The 23,273-nt window shown below is 40.5% G+C and overlaps 1 protein-coding gene across 1 annotated transcript in view; it reads left to right on the forward strand.

Annotated features, from left to right (window-relative positions):
- Positions 1-23,051, forward strand: part of MCCC2 (methylcrotonyl-CoA carboxylase subunit 2) — a 44,812-nt gene extending 21,761 nt beyond the window's left edge. The window contains exons 9-17 of the mRNA XM_084880907.1: positions 4,825-4,924; positions 5,472-5,567; positions 6,843-6,915; positions 10,638-10,714; positions 12,047-12,113; positions 14,415-14,571; positions 15,875-15,989; positions 17,992-18,077; positions 20,756-23,051. Of these exons, the coding sequence (XP_084737033.1) occupies positions 4,825-4,924; positions 5,472-5,567; positions 6,843-6,915; positions 10,638-10,714; positions 12,047-12,113; positions 14,415-14,571; positions 15,875-15,989; positions 17,992-18,077; positions 20,756-20,873 (889 nt within the window). The 3' untranslated portion in view covers positions 20,874-23,051. The remainder of the gene's footprint in view (positions 1-4,824; positions 4,925-5,471; positions 5,568-6,842; positions 6,916-10,637; positions 10,715-12,046; positions 12,114-14,414; positions 14,572-15,874; positions 15,990-17,991; positions 18,078-20,755) is intronic.
- Positions 23,052-23,273: the final 222 nt, after the last annotated feature.

Below are 23,273 nucleotides of genomic sequence, written 5' to 3' on the forward strand. Positions count from 1 at the left end.
GGGAGGGAAAAGCCCTGCTTTGTGGCATCTGACCATTTTCGTAGTATAAATTATTCCACCACAGCTGATTTTAAGCTATCAACAGGATGCAGCTGAGTGTGGAGTCAGCAAGAGATTGGCACGCAATAGGCTCTTGTGAGTCAAGTGCCAGCTTGCTCTGCACATCATTGGTCCAACTATTTCAGGTTAGAGTTCAGGGGTAAGAAGACCATCTACCTCCTAGAATTTTATGAAGTGACTAGAGTCCCGATGCATGTAATTCGTGCACAGAGGGGGAGGGAGTTTGGTGGTGTCCCTCAGCACAGCCTGCACCCTCTCCAATCTGGGATCCCTCCACAATCCAGAACTGCTGGCTCCCAACTGCTCGCCTGCTTGCCTTCCTGATTGCCCCTAACTGCTTCTGCCTGCCAGCCTGATCACCCCCTAACCACTGCCATGCCAGCCTGATTGATGTCTAACTGCTCCCCTGCCAGCCTGTTTGCCCCCAACTTCCCTCCTCTGCTGACCTGGTCACCCCTAACTGCCCTCCCCTGCAGGGTTGATCACCCACAACTGCCCTTCCATGCAGGACTGGTCCCTCCCACTGCCTTCTCCTGCTGGCCATTTTGTGGTGGTCATCTTGTGTTCACATGGGGGCAGGATCTTTGACTACATGGGGGCAGCCATCTTGTGTGTTGGAGTGATGGTCAATCTGCATATTACTCTTTTATTAATAGGATAAATGAGACAATAAATGTAAATTGCTTGGAATAATACCTGCTTTAAATAAATACCTATAAATGTTAATTGCCATTATTACTATTGTTGTTTATCATAATTAGACATTATGGGTTTTGGACCTTTTTTAAAAAAAGAGTAATTAGAAAACCATTGAAAAGCTTTAAGCAGAATGTGCTATCACCAACTATTTCATTTAAAATAACTCTCTCTGGCTACTAAGTACAGAATGGTTGGAATGTTGACAAGAGTCTACATGGGGGACCAGTTGGGTGTGGGTATCAGTAGCATTGGTGAGAGATGCTGGTGGCTTAGGTGGTTAGAGTGGTAGTGAAGGTAGGGGGGTTAGCAGAGTTGAACTCTATTTTAGAGGTGGAACTCAGAGACATGTTGATGGATTTCATTTAAGGGGTGCAAGAAGGTGAGATGACAAAAGATGGTGACATGAAATGGCTTTACTTTCTGAGATTAAGAAGGCAGGGGGAAGAGCAGATTTGAGGATGGGGCAGGGGGATCAAGCATTCCTTTTGGATCTGATAAGTTAGAGATGCTTGAGACATCCAAGTAGAGATGCTGATGAGGCAGTTAGCTATGAGAGTCCAGAGCCCAGACCGGTGCTAGAGCTCTTTATATGGGAGTCCTTAGCATAGAGATGGACTGTAAAACCATAGGATGAGCTCAACTCACCCCCAGGTGAATATAGATGTAGAGGAGGGCCCGGGATTACACCCTAAAGAACCCAGACCTGAATGGCAAGTGTCTAATCATCAGATTCTAGAGTGGTAAACCTATCTTTGATCTTCCAACCACAAACAACATAGGGAGGCAGATGGGTATAATAATTCTGCTTTCCTATCAAAGAACACTGCCATGCAATTAAAGGTTTGGTTTAGGGGCCTATCTTTGCCCCAGGTTTTCATTCCTTTCTCATTGAACACTTATTTTGAATAGATTGATTGTACTAAGTGCTAATGAATAATACAGAGATATTTTAGCCCTAGTCCCTAATCTCAGGATTTATAATTTAATTTAATTAGGCAGCTAAGAGAAATAAATGAATGAATTAAAAACAGTTACAAAATATGCTAGCATGCTTCCTGTTTTACAACTAGAGGCCAAAGGAGGAATGACTAGAGTTGAGGAAGACATAGAAAAGCTTAGAGGGAGAGCTTGAGGGTCTGCCTGAATTTGAACAGAACACTTGTTCATTTAGGTGAGCACAACTGTATGAGCAGAGATGCAGCATGACTGCCTTATCTGACCATTTACTGACTGTTGCAGGGAGACAGTGAGTGGATGTTTCAGCCTGTGGAGAAAGAGGACGCAGGTAGAAAAGGGTGAGTGGGTACAGGACAGTGTGCTGTTACTGTTTGTAGGAGCTTAATCTGGGGGAGGTGAAGAAGATAGTATTTATTATTAACAAAATGTTTTTGACTTTAAAAAATGTAACCCAGTGCCCATGAAAGCTGTAGGCAGTATATCAATTTAGGGTAGGTTCTAGAATTCATCTTTCATTCGCCTCACTTATTTCCATTGTGACTAGACCAGCGTTTTCAACCGCTGTTCCGCGGCACACTAGTGTGCCGCGAGATGTTGCCTGGTGTGCCGTAGGTGCAGACAAGACAAGAATTTTATAATTTTTCACTATTTTGTTTACTTAATATTTCATAATAAAGTAATTATAAAATACTTTCTTTGTGTTTATTTGATTCCTATTCAAGAGAATTACTTTATATATAGTCAATAGAGGCACAGAGTTAAATTTTTTAACATTTTCTAATGGTGGTGTGCCTCGTGATTTTTTTCATGAAACAAGTGTGCCTTTGCCCAAAAAAGGTTGAAAAACACTGGACTAGACAAACCACTTAACCTTCAGGAGCCTTATTTCCTCATGCGTAAAACAAAGGAAAGAATAGTTCTTACCTCAGCACAGCATCTGGTGCATACTAAGCACCCTATTACTACCAGCTGTTATTCTTAACCTGCTGAGAATCATGGGACAATGATTAGATGGTGATGGCTTTTGGGGGGGAATAATGTCATAAAATTTGCTAGTCACAAATTGCTTTGGGATCTCTCTGTCTAATCAAAGAGTGATAAATGTGTATTTACAAAGATTCTCTCTGTCTTTATAAATACACATTTATACCTCTCTGTTTAGTCATCAGGAAGAATTAATTTGACACAAAGACTTATGTAATGTAATGCCTCATCAGAGGTTTCTTTTTCCTTCTGATTTGGTAAATACTAGGCAGCAGTAAAAAAACAAAAAAAGCATTTTATTTTATTTTTTAAATATATTTTATTGATTTTGTACAGAGAGGAAGGGAGAGAGATAGAAAGCTAGAAACATCGATGAGAGAGTCATCAATCAGCTGCCTCTTGCACACCCCCCACTGGGGATATGCCCGCAACCAAGGTACATGCCCTTGACCGGAATCGAACCCGGGTCCCTTCAGTCCCAAACCGACGCTCTATCCATCGAGCCAAACCGGTCCCGGCAAAAAAGCATTTTATTTTAAATTAGAGGCCCCGTGCACAAAATTTGTGCATGGGGGTGGGGTTAGGGGTGGGGACCCTCTCAGCCCAGCCTGCACCCTCTCCAACCCAGGACCCCTTGAGGGATGTCTGACTGCCAGTTTAGACCAAACCGGCAGTTGGACATCCCTCTTGCAAACCAGGACTGCTGGCTCCTAACTGCTCACCTGCCTGCCTGCCTGATCACCCCTAACAACCTCTGCCTGCTGGCCTGATCGCCCCTAACTGCCTTCCCCTGCTGACCTGATCACCCCTAACTGCCCTCTCCTGCCAGCCTGATTGCCCCTAATTACCCTCCCCTGCCAGCCTGATCCCCCCTAATTGCCTCTCCCTCGGCCTGCCACTGTGGTTTTGTCCAGGAAGGATGTCCGGAAGATGTCCAGTCTAATTAGCATGTTATCTTTTTATTAGTACAGATATTTACTGATTTGGAAGCAATTCCTTTTGCTTCTGTTTGTTTTCTGAATTACTACCGTCAGAGGTCAGCAATTGTAGCTGGTATTATATATGAAGCATTTAAAAGATATCATCAGTTGTAAATTATCTTATTAAATTAGAGAAAGGGAAGGGTTTGCCATTGCAAAGGCACTGGAAGGCTGTAATGAGGAGCAAATGCAGTCTCTGCTTTTATTCAGGGACACCCAATCCAGAGGTGGAGAAGTGACACAAAACCACTGTGCGAGCACAGTTCTAAGAAATGTCTCCCAAGGGTTTGGCTTTTTCCCTAGAAAAGATATCAAAATTGAGATTGCAGCAGCTTAATCCTTATTCATAAAATGAACCAAAATTCTGCTTGTTTCAGGTATATAGTTTGCCTAACTTTATCATTTTGTTTATACTTTATTAGAAAGTCATAGTACTTTACCTCTGAAACAAGAAGCCATCTAATTGGAACAGAACCAGAGCAAACCCATATTGCATTGACACTGAACTTGAAATTGAATAGAAACTTCCTTGGCCCTTAAGACAGAATCATTTTAGCAATACCCATTTTACACATAATCCAAGGGACGGTGTCTTAAACCTTTGCATTCGTTACCCTATGACAGATTGCTTTTAGGTGTAACTTTAGAGGGAGGGAGCGCAGCAGCCTTTCAGAAACGTGAGGCCATAGTTGGCATCTTCATTAGGAGCTCAGTTAGGTACAAAAACTTTTTGTTGTTACCAACGGCATCATGAAAGTGTGTCATCTGTGGTTGTACTTACCTTGTAGAATTTTGTTTGATATATGTTGGATGACCATTAAATAGAAGTCCTTATCAGGAAGGCCCCATGGTCTCGTTGAAGGAAGTCAAGACAGAAATAGAGGCATGGATTCCTATGCAGTTACTGGTGGCTCTATGCAAGGTTCCATGCATACCTGTTTTTCCTGTTCGTAAAGCAAGGGTGATACCAGGGACATTACAATGTTTGCCAGGGACATTATGAAGAACAAATTAAATATAATTTATTAAAATGGTTTGGAAGTAAAAATGATGCCATCCTTAGATGAGAGAAGATATTTGGGGCTTAAGATATTTCATTTTTCTTTTTCTCTAATCTGATATTTTAGTGTGCTTTACTCTATAGAAAGTCCGGAGTCACTGACTACTATGCTTTGGATGATAATCACGCCCTTCACTTAACTAGGAAGATTGTGAGAAGTCTCAATTATCAGAAGAAATTGGATGTGAGTTGGATGAGTTCTTATATCTTTTATTTTTTCTGAAAAGCTTTTTGGCTTATGTCATCTATATTTAGAAAAGCCTAAACGACCAGCCGACTGGTCGGTAGCTATGATGCTCATTGACCACCAAGGGCAGACGCTCAACGCAGGAGCAGAAACCACAGATGTGGAAACATGGAACAGACTGATGAATCTCAGAGGGAAAGGGAAAAGAGAGAGGAGGGCAGGAAGAGATTAACCAATGATCTTATATGCATAATAGAGGCCTAGTGCATGGATTTGTGCACCAGTGAGGTCCCTCAGCTTGGCCTGTGGGGATTGGGCCAAAACCAGCCTGGTGCGTGGATTTATACACTAGTGGGGTCCTTCGGCCTGGCCTGTGGGGATCAGGCCAAAACCGGCAGTCCAACATCCCTTGAGGTATTCAGATTTTGAGAGGGTGCAGGCCAGGCTGAGGGACCCCACTGGTGCACAAATTCGTGCACTGAGCCTTGAGTCTTGAAATAATGTTTTAAAAATGGTTAATAGAAATTTTTTTTGTTTTTTGCAGGTTACCATTGAACCTTCTGAAGAACCTTTATTTCCAGCAGATGAATTGTATGGAATAGTGGGCGCTAACCTTAAGAGGAACTTTGATGTCCGAGAGGTATGTAAGTGGAACTATGAACTGTAAACCTTGCTGTCCGTCTTCTCATATGTGTATACCTTAACCTAAAAGGAGTAGAAATCCTTTTAGGTTAATTATACTACTATATGTATGTGGGGTGATCCTTTATTATCAGATTCGGAATCAGTAAACCTTCATTGAAGGTTGGGGGGGGAGAGAAACTTTCCTCTACCCATCAGGGTTCTTTCTGCTAGTCTAACAATGAAATCTACACAAGGCAGATTAGATTAAGAGAACAGCCAAATTTAATTATGCATGTATGTATGGAATCCTCACATACATGAGAGAGACCCCACATACATGAGAGGTTCAGGGACAGAAAGTTAAAATGAGATAAATATGGCATTCTGAGCTAAGGATGAAGGAAGGTGCCTTGGGGCTTCAGAAGGGAGGAGGGTCATTTGCAGGACATTAAGAAGAACAGATGTTCAACAATTAGAATTTCCCCCTGCCTTATAGATAGGTCAGTAATAATTCTGAGTATAGATTTGGCCCCTAATTTTGATTCTTTAAGGGAGATGTAAAAGTTTCTCATGACCCGGTAGGGTCTCAGTTACCTTCAGCTTAAAATAATCCACATGTCAAAGTAGCATCTGTTCTTCTGAACCCCTTCAAAGGCTTAAAATAATAATAGCTCCCTTTTGATGACAGCTAGGAAGTGTGCTGTGGTTAGCACTTTTTAGTCTTACCATTTTTTAAAAAACAGATGAGGAAACTGAGTCTTAGAGGATTTTAGCTAGCCAGGCTGTGGCTCTTAATTTCTCACTGGTAGAGCTGGGAGTCAGAGCTGATTCTTCTTCTCAGCATTATTTTATTAGGTTATTTTGCTACTATGTCATCATATCTTCACAACTCTGTCCCATCTTTGCAGAAGTGAGAACTGAGACTCAGAGGGGTTAAATGACTTTACTCCAAGACACGCAAATCATGTGTGATACCTCAAGTTGGAGGCTGGTCTTTTGACTAAGCTCTCTATCTTGCTTTCTGATTAAATCCCTGACCCTAGGCCAGTACATTTGAACAGCCACTGAAGCTTTGAATCTGACAACCAGCTCTCTGCTTCTCTGGTATCAACACGGCGCTAGTACTTCTATAGTGAAGTGTAAAATCAGAGCCCAGAATGACTTCATATGAAAGTGTAATTCAAGTGAGAAGTGACAACTTCACTATGAATTTATTTTCCTTATAAGTAACTTTAATGTAACAATTCCTTTGTAATATAATTTTTAGGGACATTGTTATTTTTCCTCTTAGGTCATTGCTAGAATTGTGGATGGAAGCAGATTCAATGAGTTCAAAGCCCTATATGGAGACACATTAGTTACAGGTATAAAGATGAAGAATTGAATGTGAACATTTTTTGTTGCTTGAAAATAAGTGTTGTCTTGTCTCAAGGCTTTGTTGCACTTGGCATGAGCTTTGTTATTTAGAGCTGTACAAATGTGTGAGTCAGTTTTTAAAGGGAGTTGCTTTATAAAGATCAATTGAAGCTGAATGGCTTCATGGATCCAAAGTTTTAAATGATGATGTCTAGATACTGTGGTATAGGTCTTTATCTGTGACTTAGCAGCATTAGCTGTATAAAAAGTTTAGAACAAAATAAACTGATGAACAAAATAGATCCAGAGACATAGAAACATGGAACAGACTGTTGAATCTCAGAGGGAAGGTGGGGATGGGTATAGATTTACCAAATAACATATGCATATATGGATAACCCATAGACACAGACAGTAATGTGGTGAAGGCTTGGGGTGGGAGGCAGGTGCGGGCTAGAAGGGGTCAATGGGGAAAGAAAGGGGACATCTGTAATACTTTTAACAATAAGGATACATTTAAAAAATTCTTATTGTCAAATTAGCAGAAATATTTGTAGTTCTTTTTGTTTCTCTGGATAACTATTTTTGAAAATTTCAGCACTGTCTTCTTTAAAAATATGTTTTTATTGATTTTTTAGAGAGGGGAAGGGAGAGGGAGAGGGAGATAGAAACATCAATGAGAGAGAGAAACATTGATCAACCACCTCCTACACACCCCCTACTGGGGGTTGAGCTTGCTATCTGGGCATGTGCCCTGATGAGGAATTGAACTAATAACCTCTTGGTGCATGAGAGAATGCTCAGCCAACTGAGCCACACTGGCTGGGCTCAGCACAATCTTTTGTATTATTTAGTCTCTAATTCAACTGGGAAATTGTATATAATGTTTAAACTTCCTGGGAGGATGCAGACTGAGTTAAACCTCACGACCTCTGTGTAGGTCTTATGTTGATTTATGCAAATACTAGATCCAGAATATAGGACGGAATACCAAATCTGAAAAAACAAAACAAGGATATTTATAGAAGTTAATTCATTCACCTGAAGTGTTAAGTTTGTAGGCCTTTGGAGAAAAGTATTTGAAACATAGATGCTAGACCCATAACTATCTTGGACAAATGGCAAAAGAAATGTGGGCTTTTTTTTGTGTGTGTGATAAAAGCTCAAAAATGTAGCAGGTAGTCTGAAGACAACATTTCAGAGTAGAATAAACAACCAGCTGTAAAAAATCCAATTTGCAAATATACATTGAAGCTTAAGGGTAAGTCACCACACTTTCTCTTGATCTGATTTATGAGCAAGAGAAGGGTTGACACTGGGAGTGGAATTTATGTTTTTGTATTTAGGTGTTTAAGAGCTTTTGTTTGATATGTAGACAGGATTTGCCACTTAATAGTTCAGGATGTAACCCTCATTGTGGGGCAGTTTAAAATAAGTTCACACTGTTTCTGCTTCTTTCTCAAGATGGATGGGCTGTCCTCATTGTCTCTCTCTTTTTTTTTTTTTTCGTTGTCTCTTTTTATGTATTTGGCCTGTACTTGCTAAAAAACTGGTGGTACCTTTGTCCCCCACAATACTAGGGATATAGCCAGTTTCCTCCATCTCTTCTTGACTGTACTGGACTTCAAGTAAGGTTGGTGGAGGGGGAAGGAAATGAGAAGAAGAGTCGGGGAGCATGAGAGGTGAGAGGGAGGAGGGAACATGAGAAGGTGAGGGCCATTTCGGGGGAGGAATGAGGAGGCAAAGAACAGATTTTTCTAAGGATCAGGTGTCCCAGGCAGCTCCTAAGGGCTTCTTCCTGCCTTTGCACTTGCCATTTGCTGGCCCTAGTAGTTCCTTGGATATTTTACTTTCCTGTTTGGCCCATAGGAAGCTGGTGAAGGTGCTCCCTTCATGGGTGTCCCTATTTTAGTGGGGCATGTGCCCCACTCACTAGCCCTGTGCCTGGAGATGGGCTGAGGACGGGTTAAAAGTCTAAATAGTGAAGAGAGCAGGATATCTTCAGGGATAGCACCTTAATGCTGAGAGATGAGCGAAGTTCCCAGTCTTTTTGTGGGTGGGGCAGGAATCAAGGTGGATCGCTGGGCTGTTTGGGAAGTTCCCCCCTTTCTGCATTGATTCTAAATGGCAATGCAAGTGAGGGTGTGGCTAGATTAGGCCTGAAAGACCGAGAGAAATCTAGTTGACCATTGATCAGTATTTCATTTTTATCACCTTATATAAACATAATTAAAAATAAATCAAAGGTCAGAGTAAAGAACAAAAATAGAATTTTAAAAATTTAGTGTTCTGCTTGTCAATAGACAACAGAACAGTCTTACCCATTAATTTTTTGGGCACCTGCTTTGTGTCAGGCATGACATACCGGGTGTCTTAATGGCAACCTGTTCTCCTTGAGCTTGAAGACAGAGCCAGGTTCTAGAAACTCTGGAAGCATGCTGCCTTTGACCCACGTCAACCAGCACAGCTGTTGACTCTTGGGTTCCAGGTATTTGACATCTATATGTAGTCATAAGTAGGCTTGTTGAGAATTATTCTTGGAAGATCTCTCTAGTCAAGGGCTTCAGGTTCACAAAATAATCTCCTGAAATCATCTAAAGCACATGTGTCAAACACAAGGCCCGCGGGCCAAATCCAGCCCGCCAGGCCTTGCAATGTGGCCCGCACCGCGCTGTCATCACTGCACTCCGCTGTCAGTTTATGACATTGTCAGTTTATGACTGTTCAGTAAACCATTCGGCCCACAATTTAGGCTGGATTTTAGATTTTGGCCCCTTCTCTGATTGAGTTCGACACCCCTAATCTAAAGTGTGTACCTCACCAAATCATCTTTCCCTTCTTTTCTTCTCCTTTAAGAAATATAAACAAAACTTATGGAAAGAAGAAAGAAAAAGATGCAAACTGAGAAAATGAAATTGGAGTGATGCATTTTTCCTCTAAGCTTATTTAGATTTCTTTAAACTTGGTTATCACAAGGCTTGACAGTGTTCCTGTTTTGTTTTGTTTTAATTTGTCTTTGCTAAGTGTACCTCCCTCCCTCCCTCCCTCCCTCCCTCCCTCCCTCCCTCCCTCCCTCCCTCCCTTCCTTCCTTCCTTCCTTCCTTCCTTCCTTTTCCATTGACTCTAGAGAGGAAGGGAAAAGAGGAGAGATAGAAACATAAATGATGAGAGAATCATTGATTGGCTGCCTCTTGGATAACCCCCACTGGGGATTGATCCTGGGCATGTGCCCTTGACCGGAATTGAACTTAGGACCCTTCAGTCCCCAGGCTGGTGCTCTATCCACTGAGCCGAACCTGCTAGGGTTCCCCTTCATTTCAAGGGCCTGTCATCACCACAGGCATTTTCAGGCAAGCTAGTTACCTGAAACTGGCCCATAGTTTTGAACATTGACCTTTAAAGACTCTGTATCTTTGGTTATTCTATTTCAGAATATCCTTCAAGTCTGGTACACAGCGAGCACTCAGATATCATATGTTACAATCTAACCAAACCAAGCAGTCAGACAGGTGGTACAACCCTTTACATGTGACAAGCCCCTTTTAAGAAAGCAAAAAATCCAGATTCCAGTACTTTAAAAATAAAATGTGACATGAGCTGGTGTATACCCTAGACAAAATCTGTACATTTTAAACTTTGATTTGAAATCAAAAGATGTTAAATATGTTTGTTTGTTGTGAATTAAAAGCCCTCTGAAGTACATAACTCTTTATTTCCATTTTCTTTTGAGGATTTGCTAGAATATTTGGATATCCAATTGGCATCATTGGAAATAATGGAGTTCTCTTTTCTGAATCTGCAAAAAAGGCAAGTACTGTTAACCATGTTTCAAGATTTTCTAATTTATTTATTTTACTTTAAATTCTTTATTGTTGAGAGTATTACATATGTCTCCTGCGCAGCCACCACCCCGTTGACCACTCCCAGCCTGCTCCCGCCCCCTCCCCCCAGTACAGGCACTCACTCCCCTACTGTCTGTGTCTGTTGATTATGCTTATATGTATACATACAAGTCCTTTGGTTCATCTCTTACCACCCTTCCCCCCCTTGAGGTTCAATGATCTGTTTGATTCTTCTATGTCTCTGAATCTATTTTAGTTAATCAGTTTATGTTATTAATTATATTCCACAAATGAGTGAGATCATGGGATATTTATTTTTCTCTGCCTGGCTTATTTCGCTTAGCATAATGCTCTCCAGTTTCATCCATGCTGTTGCAAATGGTAAGAGTTCCTTCTTTTTTATAGCAGCGTAGTATTCCATTGAGTAGATGTACCACAGTTTTCTAATCCGCTCATCTGCTGATGGGCACTTAGGCTGTTTCCAAATCTTAGCTATTATAAATTGTGCTGCTATGAACATGGGGGTGTATATATTCTTTCTGATTGGTGTTTCTGATTTCTTGGGATATATTCCTAGAAGTGGGATTACTGAGTCAAATGGGAGTTCTATTTTTAATTTTTTGAGGAAATTCCATACTGTTCTCCACAGTGGCTGTATCAGTCTGCATTCCCACCAGCAGTGCACTAGAGTTACTTTTTCTCCACATCCTTGCCAGCACTTGTCGTTTGTTGATTTGTTGAGGATAGCCATTCTGACAGGTGTGAGATGGTATCTCATTGTTTTGATTTGCATCTCTTAGATTAGGGGTGTCGAACTCAATCAGAGAAGGGGCCAAAATCTAAAAGCCAGCCTAAATCGCGGGCCGAATGGTTTACTGAACAGTCATAAATTGACAATGCCATAAACTGACAGCGGAGTGCAGTGATGACAGCGCGGTGCGGGCCACATTGCAAGGCCTGGCGGGCTGGATTTGGCCCGCGGGCCTTGTGTTTGACACATGTGTCTTAGATGATTAGTGACTTTGAACATTTTTTCATATGTCTCTTGGCCTTCTGTAGGTCCACTTTTGAAAAATGTTTAGGTCCTTTGGCCATTTTTTGATTGGATTGTTTATCTTCCTTTTGTTAACTTGTATGAGTTCACTATAAATTATTGAAATTAAACTCTTACCAAATGTAACATTGGCAAATATGTTCTCCCATGCAGGGGGCTTTATTGTTGTTTTGTTGATGGTTTCTTTTGCTGTGCAGAAGCTTTTCATTTTGATGTAAAGATTTTCATCTTATTTGCTTCTAGGGTGCTCACTTCATCGAATTATGCTGCCAAAGGAAAATCCCTCTGCTGTTTCTACAAAACATTACTGGTAAGAAAATAGTGTATTTAGTTTGGTTGAACTTAATCTAGAGCTGCACTGTCCAGTATAGCTTAAGAAGTGACCACCACAATAAGTCTAGTAACCATCTTCACTATACATAGTTATTGCAATATTATTGACTGTCTTTCCTGTGCTGTACATTATATCCCCAGGAATTGAATTTTTTATTCCAAAGAGTGGTTTGATCAGTGTGAACTCTCTGGATTTCATGTTCCCTAGATGATCTTAACGTGGAGGATGAAATGATTTTTAAGGTCTCTTAAGGCTCTAGAGTTCTTTTCCCAGAATTCCATGATTCTCCCATATATACTTTTTTGTATATGTCATATAGGAGACACTCAGAAATGTAGGTTAGCTGAAAACTTATTTCCCCCAGTCTTCTAAGTCATCTATGGTTATCTCAGGTTTAAAAGGAGGAGAGCCTCTTAGTTGTTGGGATCAGGCAAACCTTCATGAGAAGAAGTTTGGCTCTTTACAGTCAGGAGGGCTTTAAATATTATTGGTGCTAACGCATCTTCATCTTAACTTTAAGGTAATTGGCTAGATGAGTTTTGAGAGGAGTCACATCCAGATGGAAGCCTGAGGGTGCTGTGTGGCAAACCTTATAAAATGGGCAGAGAAAAAGTAGCTTCACCAGGGCAGGGCCTTGTTTCTACAGTGACTCATGACTCAGAGCAGAGGTTGAGTTTGGTTTTGCAACGTTGCATTTGAGGGACCTGTGTGGCATCCATTTGGAGACATATAGTAGACAGTTGACAAATATTGAGCACAGAAGGGATATGTTAGCTGGAAGTGAAAACGTAGGTAGCATCAGAATATGGCGATGGTATTTAAAGCTATGGGAATAGATAAGAATACTCTGAATAGAAAAGAGGACTCATGGACAATCTGTGAGTAACTTTGATTTCTTCTACAGAGGTGAGAGTAAAGAGAGAATTGATTATGATTATGTTGTTGTTTTTGAATGGGAAGTATGATTATGTATGATTATGTTGTTTTCTTTTTTTTTTTTTTTTAATAATATTTTTTATTGATTTTTTACAGAGAGGAAGGGAGAGAGATAGAGAGCCAGAAACGTCGATGAGAGAGAAACATCGACCAGCCGCCTCCTGCACATCCCCTTTTGGGGGGATGCCCTTGACCGGAATCGAACCTGGGACCTTTCAGTCCGCAGACCGACGCTCTACCACTGAGCCAAACCGGTTTCGGCTATGTTGTTGTTTTCGAATGGGAAGAAGAATGGAGAAAGCCAAGTGAGATGGCTTCTATCTTTTTTTTCTTTTCTTTTTTTTTTTTTTTTGTTTTTTAAGAAAAAATCATCTACAGGAACTATAGGGGCAGTTGAGTGTGGGGGGTAGTGAGAGGTTAAAGAGGGGTAGATAATGAGGTAGATATTGTGGGAACATTACAGGAGTCAAGATAAGGTGGATAAAGGAGTTTTGAGCTGTTCTGAGGGCCCAGCTCAGAGGGGTTGCTGGAGGAAGCAGCTGGTGCCTGGTGAGACGAGGCATGTCCTGTCACTACCTTTTCCATAGCAAGTATAGATGCTCCTCAAAACTGGTTGAACTGAATTGGATGATTTGATGGTGGAGATTTGCAAGGCAAGAGCAGTGACAAACAAGTTGGCTGTGAGTCTGCAGGTGGAGAGAGCGACACGTGAAGCCTGAGTTGGTGTTTATTAGGTGAAGAGGAAGGAGCCCAAAGCCTGCAGGCCCAGGGCAGCTGCAGACCAGGTTCATCGGAGATGGGAGCTCAAAGAAGTAGAAGGAGCCCATAATTACAATGAAAAATTCTCTTCCCTTGCTGTTGAGTCGCTGACAGGTACATTTAACATCTCTGTGAAACATTAATGTTTGTTTCATCAAAGTTTAAGCAGCACTGCAGAAGAAACACTCTCTGTTTTAAACCAGGTCAGTGGACACTACAGCTTTCGCAGTTCGCCTTGCCACAGTACCTTTTCCTTAGTTTGCCATTTCATGTTCCCTCATCACCAGGCTACTGTTCTGAGATAATTTCTTAAAGATAAATTGCATCCTTATCTTGTTTGAGGATCTCTGTGTACACCCAGATGAACCATTTTAAGAAAATTTAAAAGTGATAAGGGAACATTTTATTTTAGCTTTTAAAGAAAACTTTTTTTGGGAGCACATTTCACATGTAAGTATTTTGTTAGGGTGAGGCCTGTAGTAAAATATAATTTGACAAGATGTCCTTCTAATGCCTTGGTGGGATTAACTTCTGTACATTAATCCTGTCACCCAGACGCGTTCTTTCTGTTCTTTCTCTCAGGATTTATGGTTGGTAAAGACTATGAAGCTGAAGGAATAGCCAAGGACGGTGCCAAGATGGTGACTGCTGTATCCTGTGCCAAAGTGCCTAAGATTACTGTCATCATTGGTGGATCCTACGGGGCTGGAAACTATGGGATGTGTGGCAGAGCATACAGGTAGGTGATTGACATGATTTTCTCTGAAAAACTCATACTTCATGTATAATTATAAATGATTAGGTTTATTTGAAATATAGAATGGCATTCAGAAATCTCAAGTAATTAATACCATAATTTGTATCATCTGGAAGGGCAAAATGAAACTTGATGCTAATGGTACTTTTGGGAAGAAATCCACAGTGGGAATTAGGAAATATTTTGAAATGTCTAGTAATGAAAATTCGCCTGTCATAACTCGTGTGATGTAGCCAAAGTCTCGCTTTGAAAAAGTGTGTAGAGATAAATAAATATCATGGAAAATAAGTAAGGCCAAAAAATCAATGAGCCAAGTAGCTAGCTCAGAAAGTTCAAAAAAGAAGAGCATTTTGAACACAAGAAAAATAGAAGACAGGACATAATAAAGAACAAACATAAGACAGAAGAATCAGGAAAGCCCAAGTTGCTTTGTTTGAAAGGTTAACAAACTTGCTAATTCCCTGGTAAAACTTAAAGATAAAGTGAGACAGCACAAGTAACCCATATCTAGACTGAAAATCAGGACATGACCATGATAATAAGAGGATATCTTGAAAACTTTTATACTCAATACTAGAGGCCTGGTGCACGAAAATTCATGTATTGGGGGGAGAGGGTGGGGTTCCTCAGCCCCACCAGTGCCCTCTCACAGTCCGGGACTCCTCATGGGATGTCTAACTGATGGCTTAATCCCTGATCCCGTTTGGGCCTAAGCTGGCAGTCATACATCCCTCTGGCAACCTGGGAGTGCTCAGGGGATGTCTGACTAATACCTCCGGGGAGCGGACCTAAGTTGTTAGTTGGACATCCTTAGTGCTGCTCCGGAGATGCGAGAGGCTCCTGTCACCGCTGCTATGCTTGTCAGCCATGAGCTGGCTTTTGGCTGAGTGGTGCTCCCTCTGTGGAAGCTTACTGACCACCAGGGGGCAGCTCCTGCATTGAGTGTCTGCCCCTTAGTGGTCAGTGCACATCATAGCATCAGTCGTGGTTGTTCCACTGTGGGAGTCATTTTGCATATTACCCTTTTATTATATAGGGTATTTTCATGAAATGTGTATCAAAATAGACATCAGAATCACCTAGAGAACATAAAAATTCTATTTTCAGGCCCCATCTCTAGAGATTAGTGTAAGGTGGGTTCCAGGCATTAGTATTTTTAAAGTTCCCAGATGATTTTAATGCAGCTAGAATGAAGAACCACTAGTTTAAAAGGTACACATGGGTCTCTTACACTTTCTGTGTTGTACAGTCAATTAATTTGATCATTCTTTTCTCCCCTGCATAGCCCAAGATTTCTTTACCTTTGGCCAAATGCTCGTGTCTCAGTGATGGGAGGAGAGCAGGCAGCCAACGTGTTGGCAACAATAACGAAGGACCAGAGAGCGAGGGAAGGGAAACAGGTAAGTGCTGCCATTTCTCCTGTCTTCCGTCTCTGAGTGTGGCTCTCACCAGGGAACACCCTGCTGCCCGGAGCAGTGCAGCCAGAATCCCTCTGTATTCAGGGATCAGGGCTCCAACGTGAAGATCCTGGCCGTTTAGAAGACACTGACCCGGAAGTTGTTTGAGGAATTTAGACTTATATTCTCTCTCTTTTTTGCACTATTTCATTTGAGGTACCTTTCTGTGGTTACGTTCAGAGTCTTTCGTAATTCCAGGAAAGCACTACAGGGAGCTGCCTGAGAGTGCCTGTGGCACAAAGATGTTTAAGTCTCCGTTCACTGTTAGTGAGCTTTAAATAAATCTGGTTTACGCCTTTGATTTTATGACCCAAAGCAGCAGGATTTTGTTTTTTCTATTTCACTTTTAGCTTGTTGTGAAGGATTCCTTGAGTGGGAGGGCTCAGTCACGTAATGAAAATTGATTAGCATTATTATCAATTGGGAAAGTGTAAGTGAAGTAAAATGGAAAGGGCACTGGAAGCTTGAAAGGTATGTCAGCAAGTGGCTGCTTTTAAAATGAATTTCTTTGTTCATTTCTCTGTTAGAGAGGCTTCTGAAATTATAGCTTTTAGCTATTTTGTGTAAGCACCAAGCCTTAAAAATGAATTCACGTTCCTGAAATTGCTAGGTGCACTGTTTTCATAACAGGGATAATATGAAGGAGGCCCTGTCTCCATAGGCTCTAAGTCCTACCATTTAGGAAGCATCTGTCTGGTCAACCATCTTGTTTGTGGAATGGGATAATAAAAAGCCGGAGGATGATTCCTGACTCCCTGACAATATCCCATATCCCCAAGGAACTCTGAAGACCAAAACAGGTTTCAGATTCACTTTAGTATTATCCAGTGTCTAAGCAAAAGGAAAGCTGTGTGTGTGTGTGTGTGTGTGTGTGTGTGTGTGTGTGTGTGTGTAACAACGGTGGGGGAAATATGAAATTGTACCTGATATGTCCTAAACTTCAGCCCAGCATGGTGATCTGCTTTTAATAGTTGTCCTTTAATTAATTTGATATACATATATATTATTATAATTTGTCTGTTTTAATAAATGAAAGTACATGATTTTAGTTGTTCTCTCTCTGAATTCTTTACCTACAAATGATATTAAACTATGAAGATATGTTTTTAAAAAAAGGTTGGATTTATTTGAAATAAGGTATTAGGTTTTGTGTCGAATTTTTTAAAGTTGAAAATACTTCTTCAGGGTTTCAAAATTGACTTGCAGAAAGGTTCTTACATCTGAATTATCACTTGTTTCTGGCAATACTGATGGGAAAGCCATTGAGTTTTTAATTAAGGAAGAATATCTCTCAGATATCTGGGAAACTATAGAGGTTATTCAGGTTGCGGTTGACATTTTATCCCATTAAGCCTTAAAATGTTAAAAATTTGAGCTATGTTAAAAGAACCCCCCTGCTTCTCCACCTTCTTAAACAAAAGCTGATAAATGTAATGCAGTCCTTTTGTTATATTGAAGAATTCACATCACCGTGAATTCTTACTGTGCTGGAATATGGGGTGCCCGTGGTTTTGATCTTACATCACACAGCCCAGGCTCTTGTTTCTGATGAGGGAGATGTAATGGTGCACTAGTGTGATAGTCATGAGACTGTGTATGTGAAAGCATCACTGCCGTATGTTCCGGCGTATAAGACGACCCCCTAATGTTACAGTTAAAACATAGGTTTAGGCCTATATTCGCTGTATAAGACTACCCCCTACTTCCGAGGCAACACCAGTTCTTTTTTTAATAGACCGCCTCTCTGACTCTGGCCAATCTGAGCAGGCTTTTTACTAGAACACAGTGTACATGTTTTGTACCCGAAGGTAGTCATCTATACCTCACTGTGCAGATAAGATGTTGGTTGTATCATCCATGACATCTCTTGCCCCTTTTTTCTTGAGATGCTCTGGGCAGATCTGTGTTCCACTGCAGTGTCTTATTCCTTGCCCTTTTCTTTCAGTTCTCCAGCGCTGAGGAAGCTGCTTTAAAAGAGCCCATTATTAAGAGGTTTGAAGAGGAAGGAAACCCTTACTATTCCAGTGCAAGGTGGGAGCCTGAGAATTACTAATTCCTTTCTGGGTGCATGTTGGCCATCAGGACAACAGCTTCACAGAGATCTGGGCAGTCAGGATGGTCCAGCCTCTGTGAGAAACAAAAAGTAATGTTGGGGACCCAGTTTTGTTCTGTTGTCTCCATAATAGGAATGCCTGCTGCTGAAACACAGCCCCTTCTCCCAGGCCAGGCTGTGGCTCCATCACCGTCGGTCTGATTCTGCCACCCTTCCACCCTCCTCCTTTATCCCATTTGTCTTTGAGATGTCTGGGGCCTGGAGGGGAACTGCAGCCAGAGGTGGGCCGTGCTGGGGCAAGGACGTTAAGAATTGTAATCCTGGCTGTATAACTTATAAGAATTAGTACTGTAATAGTTATTGCTAAGATCCGTGGATTCCTGTCATTACCTCTCTAGGATCACTTTGTTTTTACCCCATTTTAAGCATGGATTAGCCAAACACTCCTTGGCACTTGTGAAAAGTGTGCTTGTGCATTCAGAAGGTGATTAGTCACAGACAGGGCTCATGTGTCAACACCGAATAATTACCTCATATACCTATGCAGCTCTTGGCTCTGCTTGTTTCTTATACCACTCAGTAAGGTAATAAATTATCCCGCCTGTCCCTGCTGGAGACTTGCTGGCATGGACTTTCAGATCTCTATTTTGGACAACTTTAATGTTTTGCATTCTGAAGAATAAGCTTCATGAGTTCATTTCATCCCTGGGGTAGATGGGAAAAAAGAAAATGACTATTTTTGTCTTTTAAAATTATTATAGGTTATGCTATGATTTGTGCCATTTACTGGAGAGGAGGGAGAGAAGTTAGAATCTATTTCAATCATGTGAACACATCTTTGGTGGCAGGCACTGCTTCTAGTGCTGGGCCACAAAGACTAAGCATTATTTGTTTTCCAGAGCATCATTATAATGCCATTTGGGATTTTAAAAAAATCTGTTTCTCTTCTTGTTAACATCTCCTTTAATGACTGATTTTACAGGTATGTTTTGTTGGAGTAGTTCACTGATTCATTGAATTAAGAACAAAATATTTTATAGTCTTTGATTTGAGAAATAAACATGTTCTTTTATAGTAGCCAGTAGAAGCAAAGAGGAAATATAAAACCATAGAAAAGGTTTAAGAGAAAATATATTTTGTAAGCACATCTACATTCTTTTAAACATAACATTTTGGCTGAAATTCACAAGAACAGTTGAAATATTAAACTTTGAAAAATTGCATATTTTGTATGATGGCTAAGCCATCTATTGAGAAAGACTCAATCCTTTATTATTTTCATACTTAAAATTTTTAATATTTTTAATGGGTTATATTCAAGGCAGGAGAGCAATGGCCCAGATGGACTTACCTTTGGAAATAAATAATGAAAGACAGTGAGATTTCTTACTTTGTAAATGTTTAACTCTTCTGTTGGAACACTTGGTGGCATGGAGACAGCAACTTCCTTTCAAAGATGAAGGGATTTGTAAGCCAGTTTATAGCACCTTCCTTCAGTTTAATAAATCTCCTCTTCACAGGGAGATTCTGTGGTCTGTCAGGCTTTCACATGGCTCAGTCTGTCTTCAGAGAGAGCTGTCATCATTTGTTACTCTGGCCTCCTATGTTTTTCTCAATCCTACATTTTACATATGCAGCATGTCAGTTTTATTCTGCTCAGTTGTTTCTATGATCAAACTCTTCAGGCATTTGATTAGGGCCTCTTCACAGCCTTTTTAATGACCCTCAGGAAGCAGGCTCCTCTCTCCCCCGGCATCATCATGCTTGTATTACTCCGCTGTCCGCCTCAGAGGAAGTGTAATCAATTGACCTAGTTACAGATTACACGAGTGGCCTTTTCTTATTGACAGCTCATACTGCAGACTTCCTATTATGAATGTTTTATGAGCAGAGATTTGAATCATGGTCTGTCAATGTAAGTATGGTTTAATAATTGATGCTATAACCAGGTACAGAAGGCAGTTTGTTTAAAGAAAGCAAAAGTGCCGCCTACCAATGACCTTAAAAAAAAGCAATATTTCTCATTCATTTTTCTCTATAAATTTGACATTGTCAGTGAAAAGCAAACTAAAATTTCTACTTAAAAGTTTCTTCTGAAAGCAGTTCTATTGTTTTTTCCTGTTGAAGCAAAAAATAAAGAACTATATAGGAAGGTATTATTTTAATAAAATGTATTCTATTCATAGTTTTTTAAGAGATGAGGAAGTTTTGGGGGATAAACCTTTTCTAGTAGAGACTTTGGTTTGAGACTATTACCTGGGTTTATATCATTCTTCATATTAATAACAGGACTACATCACCTTGATTTGTACATTTGTGTGGGCAGAAGAGGAACAGCAAAGTTTTTCCTGGAATAAGTAAAAATATTTTTAAACTAGGGATTATTTTGTGATTTCTTGTAGAAAGCTGTTCCTAAGTCCCTAAATTTGATTTGACATTCTGTGGGAGCCTGGGATAAAAGCCATATCATTTTTCTTTCTCTCTTTTCCCCTCTCTCGAACATGGTTTCAGTTGTGAGATTATAGTACACAGAAGTTGTCAGTAGATTCATATATTATTACCTGAAGAAGAACCTCCTCAGCATTTCTGGGCAGGGCTGTATAAATGGTAGTTTGGTGGTGGATTCCTAATAACTCATATTTTGCTCTTTTATCAGGCTGTGGGATGATGGGATTATTGATCCAGCGGACACCAGACTGGTCCTGGGTCTCAGTCTCAGTGCAGCCCTCAACGCACCAATTGAGAAGACAGACTTTGGCATCTTTAGGATATAACTGGAATATATAGCATCTTCTGTTGCACATGTACCAAAAATCAGTACATTGATATAGCATTGTTTTAGACTTTTTCAATTTTGACTGTTACAGTAAAATTTCTCATTATAGTATATTGTACCTTTTTACCTTAAAAAAAATCAATGAAGCCTTGGCTGGTTTGGCTCAGTGTATAGAGCACAGCCCCTGGACTAAAGAGTCCTGGGTTTGATTCTGGTCAAGGGCACATACCTTGGTTGCAGGCTTGATTGGGGCACATGCGGGAAGCAACCAATTGATGTGTTTCTCTCACATCGATGTGTCTCCCTGTCTATTCCTGTCCCTTCCACTTTCTCTTAAAAAAAAAAAAAAATTGATGGAAAAAATATCCTCAGTTGAGGATTAACAAAACAAAATTATTTTTAAAAACTCCCATGAAGATACTTATTTCATGAAGAACCTTAATTCCTTGTGAGTTTTCTTAGATTTTTCTGTCGCTCAGCTTTACTACCCTTGAAATGAAGATAATAACTTATCCTTTCTAACCCACAAATAGTATGAAAAGTTCTGTAAACAATAAATTCCAGGAATTATCAAAACTATTAAAGTTTTATCTCCACTGAAATGATGCTTTGTTCATTATGCACAATTATGTAACACTCTTTTTTTTTTTTTTCCAAAGCATCTATTTTCTCTCTAGCTATCATCCCATTTCTTCCCATAATAGATTTTTTGCTGTCTGCATTCAGGACTCCTTTCCTACCCATTCTCTCCTCACCTACCCTCACAGGCTTCCCCTGCCAATAGCCCTCCCAACGTCACCGTGGACCTCCACGTTACTGGAACCAGTGGATTCTTTCCCGACTTTCCTGATTTAATTCTCTGCAGCTTTCAGATCAGTTGAACATTCGCTCCTAGAAACACATTCCTTAGCTTCCATGCTGTGATCCTCTGGGTTTTCTACCGACCTCTTTGGCCATTCTGTTCTCAGTTTCCTTTGCAGGCCCTCTTCCTCTGCTGATTCCTGCTCTCTTCACCATTTGTCCTGATATTTAATCAGCCATTCAAAATACATTCTTATTCTAAAAGATACAAGTAACACAAAAATGTTTCCTCTTTTTAAAAATTGTGGTAAATGTACATAACGTTTACTACTTGAACCATTTTTAAGTCTACAGTTCTATGGCATTAAGTGCATCTGCATTGTTGTGCAACCATTACCACCATCCATCTCCAGAAGTCTCATCATACTAAACTGAAATTCTGTTTTTAAACACTAATTCCCCATTCTCCCTTCCCCCAGCCCCTGGCACACCTCCTTATTCTTAAATGTATGTGTGTCTCATGCTTGATTTAATCGTTCAGGCCATTTCAGCCCTTATGGCTTCTTTACAATGATTCCTTGTTGACAGTTCCTAACACGGTTCTCCCCTGACCTGCAAACCTATATCTGATAGATATATTGGATATCTGCACTGATGTCTAACAGGAACTGCAGATTCAGTCAATTCTATTGACTTTATCTCCTACCATCATTTGAATCCCCCAGTTATCTTTGTCTTTCACTACCATAGGCATCAGAGTAGTCTTCCTACCTCCAGTCTTGCCTGGTCCAGTCTCCATCACTCCAGAATTAAGGTGGCCATTCTAAATGCACATCTGGTCATGCTACTCCCTTAAATCTTACATCTTTGGTTGGTTCTCTGTAGAATTGCCCTCCATGATTATCACCTCTTCAGTCTCATCTCCTTGTCTCCTCTTTTCACTCTTGGTGCTTCAGCCCTTCTATCCTACTTCCTTGAACCTACAAAGTCCTCCCCACCTCATGGTCTATAGTTTCCCTCTGCCTGAACTGTTCTGTTCTCTCTTCTTAAACACATCTTTTTGTTTCTGACTTCTGGGGGCTGGGTTAGTCACCTATACAAGTGTGCTTTTGTAAAGCACCATCACTCCCTCTGTCATTTCTATCTTACCTGTTTATCAGAAATGTAAACAAGTCTCTAATATTGCCCTCCTGCTAGAATGTGAGCTCTATGAGGGCAAGGAGCCTCCTGTTTAGCCTGTATCTCCAATGCGTGGCACTCAAATATTTGTTGGGGGGAAAAAAATCCAAATTTTAATTGATATTTTTTGGTCACATTTTTAAATCAAGTGATTATATGATCTAATGCTTTCCTAATAAAATCAATATTTCAAACATTTGTGTGTGGTGTCCAATTTAGGCTGCATTTGTGTATCTGGTCAATTTATTTTTTGAGATGTGTGCAGATAGGTGATCTCAATTCTGAGATAAGTTGCATTTTTAGAAGGATGGTGGAGGTCAGCAAAAGCACGTGGAATGCTTTCCATTTTGGTCGCAGGGCTGCGTTCTTTCTGGGGCTTCATGGGGAAAATTCAACTTTAATAGGGATTTCCAAATAT

This window comes from Pipistrellus hanaki (genome assembly GCF_964339955.1).
Source record: "Pipistrellus hanaki genome assembly, chromosome: 4".
Taxonomy (NCBI): domain Eukaryota; kingdom Metazoa; phylum Chordata; class Mammalia; order Chiroptera; family Vespertilionidae; genus Pipistrellus; species Pipistrellus hanaki.